This window comes from Macrotis lagotis, chromosome X (genome assembly GCF_037893015.1).
Source record: "Macrotis lagotis isolate mMagLag1 chromosome X, bilby.v1.9.chrom.fasta, whole genome shotgun sequence".
Classification (NCBI taxonomy): Eukaryota; Metazoa; Chordata; class Mammalia; order Peramelemorphia; family Peramelidae; genus Macrotis; species Macrotis lagotis.
The window spans coordinates 133547187-133555953 of record NC_133666.1 but is presented as its reverse complement, the minus strand read 5'-3'; the positions used below and the strand labels follow the sequence as shown (position 1 = coordinate 133555953).

General features: G+C 40.0%; 1 protein-coding gene across 2 annotated transcripts; it reads left to right on the top strand.

The window, feature by feature from the left end:
- Positions 1–1432: 1432 nt before the first annotated feature.
- ZFAND2A (zinc finger AN1-type containing 2A) lies at positions 1433–7149 on the top strand. 2 transcript variants are annotated; one of them, XM_074200994.1, is made up of 7 exons: positions 1433–1631; positions 2471–2592; positions 2987–3081; positions 3736–3864; positions 4472–4623; positions 6019–6099; positions 6326–7148. In XM_074200994.1, the coding sequence occupies exons 2-7, from the start codon at positions 2538–2540 to the stop codon at positions 6342–6344; spliced, it is 531 nt and encodes a 176-aa protein (XP_074057095.1). In that variant the 5' UTR covers positions 1433–1631; positions 2471–2537; the 3' UTR covers positions 6345–7148. The 2 variants fall into 2 exon arrangements, with proteins under 2 accessions (XP_074057095.1, XP_074057096.1); XM_074200995.1 differs by lacking the exon at positions 1433–1631 and having other exon boundaries at positions 1950–2592; positions 6326–7149.
- Positions 7150–8767: the final 1618 nt, after the last annotated feature.

Genomic DNA, 8767 nt, shown 5'->3' with positions numbered 1-8767 from the left:
AAGGAGGGCAGGACAAGAGTTCCTTTCAAAGTCTCAATTCCTCACAAGCCTTCCATTCCTCTTAAGAGTGAAGAAAATCAATCTTTGACCAGGAGTAGCTGTAAAAATTTATAGTAACTATTATTATTGTTGTTATTATACTTTGCCACTAACTTTCCAGTCTTCTCACATTTTACTCCCCTCCAACTATTCTGTGATCCAATGAAATTTCTGAAAAATCTGAAAGGAAATCCAGGTTCTGCAAGATTTATATTAAATTGTGTGTATGATAAAGATGCACTAAACACAATCTTCAAGGATTGGTCTGAGAAAACAAAAGTTTTTATTTGCTTTTCTTGAGAGAAGGGCACACTCCAGGTCTCACAAAGGTAGTGAAGATCAAGGAGCAGTCAAGCAGCCCCTAGCCCCTTCTCATCCAAGCGGGCTGGTTGAGTTTTTCAGTTAGTCTTTTTTTTTAGGTTTTTCCCCCACGGCAATGGGGTTAAGTGGCTTGCCCAAGGCCATACAGCTAGGTAATTATTAAGTGTCTGAGGCTGGATTTGAACCCAGGTACTCCTGACTCCAGGGCCGGTGCTCTATCCACTGCTCCACCTATCCTGCCCGAGTTAGTCTTTACGAAAAAAAATCTACCCAGTAACAAGAAAAAAATGGTTTCATCTATCTAAATGAAATGTCTGAGTTTGCAGGGACTTCTAAGTCTACAGTCCTCATAGTCAGTACTTATCAAACAAGAAGAGGCTTAAGAGCTTCTTTGGAATGCAAGGATTTTGCATGGAAATAGTCTGCGGTTCTCCCGTTAGTAAAGAGTTTTATCACAAGATAAGGAGTAGTCTAAGAATAATTGTCTGTTCAGATCTTGATGTCTCTTAACCCGGAGAGGACTTCACTAGGAATAATAAGGCTAAGAAGCTTCATTGGGAATACTGCACCCAACGGCATTCAGGCAGGGGCGCGCAGTTTCTCACTTCTCAGAAAGAGCAACCTGGAAACCAAGGTAATCGTCCCTTAAAATCGGGGAGTCATCCGGAGTACGAGGTGAAGTGGGAACAAGCCGGAGGGGCTGGGCGCGCGGTGATCCAGGATGCGGCGGGCCCTGGCTCTGCTGCCTTTCTCCGGGGACCACGCCTCCATGCTCACACCCCCGGCTGCCGCGGCTCTTCAGGGTGCCTTTCCCACAGGCCGGAGGGTCTGCTCGCCGCTTCTGACCCAGCCCCGGTAGCGGTAGCCCGGCACCGGGGGAGCTCCCAGGGCTCCGCGAGGCCGCCTGGTCCCGGACCGGCCGCGCGCTGGCCCCGCCCCCGGGCGGAGGCTGCGTCTGGGAACCGCCGCCGCGCCCCGCCCCGCCCCGCCCCGCCCCGCCCTGACTCAGCGCCTCCGGCCGCGCGTCCGCGTGACTCGGCATGAGTCATCGCGGGCGCCGGGGTCGGATTTCTAGAAGCTGCCCGGCCGCTCGCGAGCGGAGCGGGCGAAGCCAAGCCGCGCGTTTGGATTGGACAGTTGAGCGGTGACGCAATCGCAGCGCGCTGAAGCGTGACTTGGCAATAGTTTTCCCCGGTGAATTTCCGAGCGCGGATAAGTAGCGGCCCCCGAGCCGGGAATCACTCGGCGGCTGTGCTTGCGCCCGTCCCTCGGTGAGTGCGCTCCGCTCCCCTCTCCTCCCCGCGTCCCGCCGTCTGCCGGGGCTCTCCTGGACTTCTCCCCGCAGCCTCCCTCCGGCCCCGGAGGAGGCGAAGCACCCTCCGAGGGCCGGGAGCCGGGCCGCGCCTCGCCGCTCCCGGAGGAGACCGGGGCCGTGGGGGGAGGCAGCCCCGGGGCGACTCGCTCGCGCCCCCCAAAGCTCGGGGTCCTGGCCGCCCCGCCTCACCCGCCGGGCTGCGGTGCGGGAAGCCGCGGCCTCGGCCCCGACGCCCGGCCCGGCCCGGCCGCAGCCGCCCAGGGCTTCGCCAGCGCGCGTTCTCCCGGCGCTTCCCCTCGCTTGGGTCCCACAGCGGGCCTGGGAGGTGCGCGCGTTCATGACCCCCACTTGGACTGTTGAGGAAACTGAGGCACGGAGAGGTGAAGGGGCCGACTTGCCTTGGGCGTGCCCGAAGCCGGGCTTGAATTCGGTCTTCTTTAGGTGTACGTGTATGAAATGCGTGTCCCATCTTCAGAGGCCCCGTTACTGTTGGCACTGCCGGCCCTTCTCCCCAGCCCACTAATCTGAGCTGTCTGAGACGACGGCACGACTCGAAGCTGGGGACTTGATGAACCCTGATTCAGCTAATTGTTTTCGATGCCAGTCATTAATGTCAACAGACGTCGGTATAGGGTCACCCTAAGATTGGGAGCTTTGGGTGTTTCTCACTGCTTTGGCTTTGATTGAATCACCACTTATTTATCTGCCAGTTGGAGGCACTTGTGAAGGCTGACTGGAAATTTTGTAAATTTGATTATGACATTACTGTTTTTTAATCTTAACATTCTTTTCCAGGCATTTCATCGGGAGCAACTTTGCAAGTGGTTTCTGTGTCACTAGCACTGTTTTTTTTTTTTATACAATGGAATTTCCAGACTTGGGAAAGCACTGTTCTGAAAAAACCTGCAAACAACTGGGTGAGCTTTGTTAATGGAATGCTAATTGAAAATGGTTTGTTTGGGTGCTTTCTTACATAAAAAGTAGGCACATGAATTTTATGTTCTATACGGCTTATTTTATTTAAAAAATTGGCAAGGAAGTATTAGTTTGTTTTTAATTCACATTTTTGGTATTACAATATAGTGATAATCTGGAATTATGATTAAAGATCTCAAGAGCAGTGGTTAGCTTTGTGAAATACTGTCGTTCACATTTTGAGTTCAAAATTTTTCTAAAATTCCTACATAGTTTATATGATCTAATAGTTAATAACAATATTCCAAAGTCCAAAATACAATACAATGCAGGTAAAATTGTTATACAATACAGTTATCTTTGTTTTAGTTCTCAAAATATTTTTGTCTTCCTTAGATTTTCTTCCATTAATCTGTGACGCATGTGACAAAGTCTTTTGTAAAGATCATATTCAGCTGGAGCAGCATAAATGTACTGCTGCATATAAAAAGGTAATTTAAACTAGGTCTGTTTTTAGAAATTCCAAGCATACAAATATTAGAACTAGTTTTTTGATACATTTTAATAGAATTAAAATAGTGGTTTGATTTTCATAATATGGTTGGATTTGAAATGTGATGAAAAGTCAGTGAGGAATTTATTGTATATATATCACATGGGAAGCTATACTAGAGTATCTCTAAAATTCTGAATCTTAACACCAACCTTTTTTTGCTACATTTTAAAACGAGGTAACTAGTTTCATATATAAAGCAAAATATTTAGCTATATTTTCTATTGCTAATAAGGCAGTTTACAAAACTGGTATAATTAATCAAGGCTCTCATTTTTGTAGACTAGCAGAATGGGGCTCAGACTAGCCACATTCCTAAGTAAAAATAAATATAGCTTTAAAGTTTTGTTGAGCAGTTTGAAATTTTATTTAAATATTTCTCATCTTAGGCCATTAACTGGCCCTTTTTTCCTTCAGTATTTCCAAAGAGATTCGTAGTTTTCATTAATCACTTTACTGTATTAGCTAAGCAGCTTTAATGTAATTGCATACAAACTGGAAGCAGAAACAGTACAAGCTTATTTTTATTCTTTGTTGAGCCATTTTTCTTTTACGTTTTGGATTGTCAACTTCTTACATTAGCTGTTTTTAGGATGTGCAGGTCCCAGTGTGTCCACTTTGTCATGTTCCCGTCCCAGTAGGAAGGGGAGAAATTGCAGATGTTGTGGTGGGACAACATATGGATAAAAATTGTAAATATAATCCAGCTCAGGAGAAAAAGGTAAGTGTAATTTTTTTTTAAGTCAGTGAAATCAACTTGGCTAGGAAAAATACTCAACACCTTATTGCCTCAATTCTATCCCTAGAGATTTTCTTTTGTATTCATCTATCACTATAGATAATTTAAGGATAGGAATCAGTAATCACTTTTACTTTGGTTTCTTTTAGGGATCTGAGTGTATTTTATGGACCCTAAAATAACTTTTTTTCCCCCAGAGTGATTAAAACAAAATGTCATACCTCTCAAGATGGTAAAAACAGTTTTCTCTAGTGGTACAAACCTGTAACCAAAATGAACTTTTTATTGCTTATTCAAGCTGTGGTTTATTTCTCTGCCTTCATTTAGACAATTTAATGTTCTCCAAGAACATCTCTAATCTTGCTTCTTAAAAACAACTCTAGTCTTTTACTAACTTTGAGATTTGGTGGAAAATGAGGTTAAATTGATTGTTGCAGGCACAATTAGTTTCTAATTTGGGTACTTAATTGTGAATTTTAATTATCTCATTTCTGTTGCATTAGAATGTGTAGTTTATTTCTTGTTGATTGTTAGACCTAATTTAGTCTATTGTTGCTAGTAACTCAATTTTCATTCTTTTGCCTTTTAGATTTTTGTACACCACTGCTCAAAAGAAGGATGTAAGAAGAAAGAAATTTTCAAGCTGCTTTGTGACCAGTGTAATGACAACTTCTGTATTAAGCACAGACATCCTTCAGATCATAACTGCAAAAATAATGGCCGTTCCATCTCCAAAGCAGGGTAAAAATAATGGTTTAAGCTATTCTGAGCCAATAAAATAGACTATTAAAAATAAATAACTCAACATTTATTAACTTGAGATACACTTGTGCCTTTAATGGCCAACTACTAATAGTACAGAACTAGTAATATTAAAACCACTCTTACTAGTTTTACAATAATAGCTGTAGTGATTTGGAAACCAACAGAAATATGCCCCTGGCATAGTAGATCAAAATTGGTATAAAGAATTACAAGGGTATGAAATCATCTTCCCACATCTCATTTATCTTTAGGTTTCTTTCTTTTGGAGCTGTACAACTTCTGGCTTTGTTGTTTGTCTATGATTTATGCCTTGACCAACGTTTCCTTTGTTGAGCCAATTTGTCTTTCAAAATTCTGAATTATCTCTCTACCTCTCATTAGCTGGGGTTTTTTTGATATACAGGTTTCAGTATGTTTAGTTAAATCCATGTTCCGTCTCTCTAAGACTAAGTTGCAGAATAGTTGAGAGGAGGAATTTTTGCATTTATTCACTGGAAGTTTGCTGCACCAGTGAAATCACAGGTCTCGACCTGCTTTTCCTGGATATATTGTACAAAATGTCACTCATCTTGACCTTGTCCCTGGCTAAGGATGAGACTTAATTCTGCATTAGTGAAATAATAACATAAAAAGTCCCTGCTCTCATAGAGCTCACGTTCTAAAGATCTAAAGGAAGACAACCTATACATACAGGTAAAAACAACAGATCCCAAGTGACCTTGGGGTGGGGTGGGTGTCATGCTATCACCTTATGCCAAAATGGGCTCTTTAGTTTGAGTCTTGAAGAGAGTCCATATAAAACTACTTCAAATTATGGAAGACCTCCAGCCAGAAGGCCAGTTATGATTGTCCTCCAGTTTGTAGAAAAGGAGGTAATGTGTAATAAAGCTGGAAATTCAAAGTACTTTAAATGCTCTATTGAGGGTGAGGAGGCATATTTGATGCTAGAGATAATGGAGAACCACTGGAGTTTAAGTAGGGTGATATGGTCAGGTGTTTCTTTATTAAAATAATGTTGATAGCTCTAGAAGGTGGTTTGAAATCTGGAGAGATAACTCCAGGTCAGTGGTGAAAAAGAAGTCTTGGTAGCATGTGAGGGGAGAAAAGGGGGTATGGTCACATGTTCCTACAGGTAGTGAAACTTTCCATACTTCGAGTGGACCTTAGGCTTGTAGATGTTGGACTGCATAGGATTGGAAGCTATAGAGAATTTAGGAACTACCAGTTCATTTCCCTTTGTTTTCCTCCAATTTTGTTTCTTGTGCTATAGATTCCATATGCTTGAAATAAATTCAGTGTTAGATGCTGAGCTAGATAGACAATGGAATAAGCTTTATTAGGTTCACAAGTGAATTTAACCTTTCCTCATAGGTATGCAGCTATAATGAGAGCTTCTGAATCATCTGGACCTTCAAACAAATTACCTTCCACTTGGCTAGCTCAGAGATTAAGGTATTAGTTATATTTACAATTACACACTGGTTTTTGGCTGCCTTATTGAAAAACTTAATAATTTGTAATGTAATTAGCAGTACACATCTTAAATTACATGCCCCAGTTGACTATAACTATTCTAATCTCTAAAACAGCACAAGACTTAATTGAACAGTAAAAGTTTTAAGTATTAATTGTGCATGTGTTTCTTACTTGGCCTTAATTTCTTTCTGTTCTTTTTCAGAGGAAAACAAAAGAGTTGATGATCATTTCACATTCTTGGTCTCCAACCTGGCAATGAATGATTCTGCGCATTTTTATATTATTTTGCGGGCTTTCCCACAAAATTTAGATTATTTATTACCTTTTGTTAACTTTCACTTGAAAACATTTTAACATTTCTCAGGGATAATTGTAAAATTTTTCATTAAAATTTTGTTTTAAATAGGACTGGGACAAGTGATCAGATTCTACTCCATTTGGTTAGAAATAAAAATGATGCCTTTAAATTATAACTTTGCACATTCTATACATTTTAATTGTAACTTTATAATGTGAATTATAACTTAGTCTTGGGGTACATTCTTATTATAGCTTAAATTTAAAGTTGCATGAAGAATGCCATAAATAGTTAATTGTTTCTGGTGGCTTTATGTCTCTTAAAGTCTATTCTTGAGCCAAGGTACTAAGACTTCTTGTACACTTAACATGTTTTGGTGGGTTATTGTTCCTATTAATTCACTGGGGAAAGATTTATTAACATGTAGAAAATGTAACTTTCTGCCCTTGTTTTCTAAAAATTTTTGACATACTATTCATTCCGTAATAAAAATAAACCAGAAATATTTAATAAGTTTGTATGTGGGTTTTTTGGACAAGGCACAGAAGGTATTTCAAAGTCAAACAATTCTTATGAAGAGCCTATAAAACTATCGAATAATGCAGAAAGAGGAAGAGGAACTTTAACACTTTACCTACCTGCAAAGTAGGCTTTTTTTTTAAAGGTTTTTGTAAGGCAAAAGTGGCCACACAGCTAGGTAATTATTAAGTGTTTGAGGCTGGATTTGAGCTCAGATACTCCTGACTCAGGACAGGTACTCTATCCACTGGGCCACCTAGCCGCCCCCATAAAGAAGGCTTCTGCACAGTTCTCTTGAAACTTAAGATACTTCAGTGGGACAGCTAGGTGGCCTCAGACACTAGCTGTGTGATCTTGGGCAAGTCACTTAATCGTACTGCCTTTCAAAAACAAAAAAAATTCTTCAGGCTTTTGAAGTCAGCATCTTGTTTATGAATTCAAGGATGAGCTTCTGGGCCCGTTTTTGTTTTGTTAAATGGACAGTGAAATCTCATGTCAATTTTTATTAGAAGTAATATACAGGTAGATATTAATTAAGCCATAAAAGTTTATAGGCATACTTTACAGAGCTCTACAAATTGATTTATTTGGAGTAATGGAACGGTTCCAAAAATCACTAAAGCTTGTGAATGAGATCATTATTCTCTACTAATATGATCAGCTATTGTATTCTGAGATATAATCTTTACCACAAACTGAGAACATCCCTATTTGAAGGTTCAGCTGACAACCATGCTGTTGATAATATAAAGAATTACAAGGGTATGAAATCATCTTCCCACATCTCATTTATCTTCAGGTTTCTTTCTTTTGGAGCTGTACAACTTCTGGCTTTGTTGTTTGTCTATGATTTATGCCTTGACCAACGTTTCCTTCCATTGGTTCCCAGTTCATACTGCTCACAGAGCTTTAAGTGTTAACTATGCTGCAACTTTAAAGGGTCCTATTTATTTTGATAGGAGTAATAGTTACATCATATAAGAAATGCTTCCAAACCTTTCCCTACCCCACCCAAGTGAAGTACTTATAAATTGAATTGGTGTGCCTATGGAAAGGTTTTCTAGATCAGAAGGATGTTCAAAATGCTTTGTCCACTGAACAAGAGTAAATGTGGGTATTATGATTTCATGAGTATGGTGAAAGGAAAGCTTAAACAGTTCTGCTAATTTTTAATAACTGCAGATTTCAGTGCTTGGAGCACTGAGATTTACTTGGCTTACCCTACAGATTTTCCCTTCTACTTTTTTATATTCTAGGTAAAAACCTTGTTTTATAAGGTATACAATTCTGGGGAAATTCCCCCCCCCCAATATATTATACTAGCTTCAAATCCTTTCTTTTAAAAAAATATTGTTTTAAAACAACTTAATTGAACAAAAACTGGCTAGAACCCTACTCTTTGAAATTATATCTAGAAATTACTACATCTTGGAAATTCACATACTTTTAAAATGGATTTTAATTGACATTACCTATTGTCCTCTCCCTTCCTTCTCATTCCTTGTAAAGAATTTTTAAAAAAAATTCAGCTCTAAGCAACACATCCACCATAGTCATAGTCCCCCCACCCCCTGCCATCTCTGCAAAGCAGCAACGTAAAAGTGGTATATTCCTAAACTAATTATCATAGCATTTGGGAACAGAAAGGCAATGCCTTGGTCACGTAGAGAATAAGTGAGATTTGTTTAATGAATATTATTGGAAATTGAGGGAAAATAAATGGTAAGATGATGTTGGCTCTCAATGAGCTACAAGGTTTATGTCATAGAAATAACATTTTAGAACAATGATAAGTACAGGTATCCTAAGATATGTATATATGGCTAG

Excerpts from the sequence above, each read along its gene's own strand:
- ZFAND2A (XM_074200995.1), top strand. The coding sequence starts at position 2,538 with ATGGAATTTCCAGACTTGGGAAAGCACTGTTCTGAAAAAACCTGCAAA. Across the intron at positions 3,082-3,735 it reads GTACTGCTGCATATAAAAAG|GATGTGCAGGTCCCAGTGTG; the intron begins GTAATTTAAACT and ends AGCTGTTTTTAG. Across the intron at positions 4,624-6,018 it reads CGTTCCATCTCCAAAGCAGG|GTATGCAGCTATAATGAGAG; the intron begins GTAAAAATAATG and ends CTTTCCTCATAG.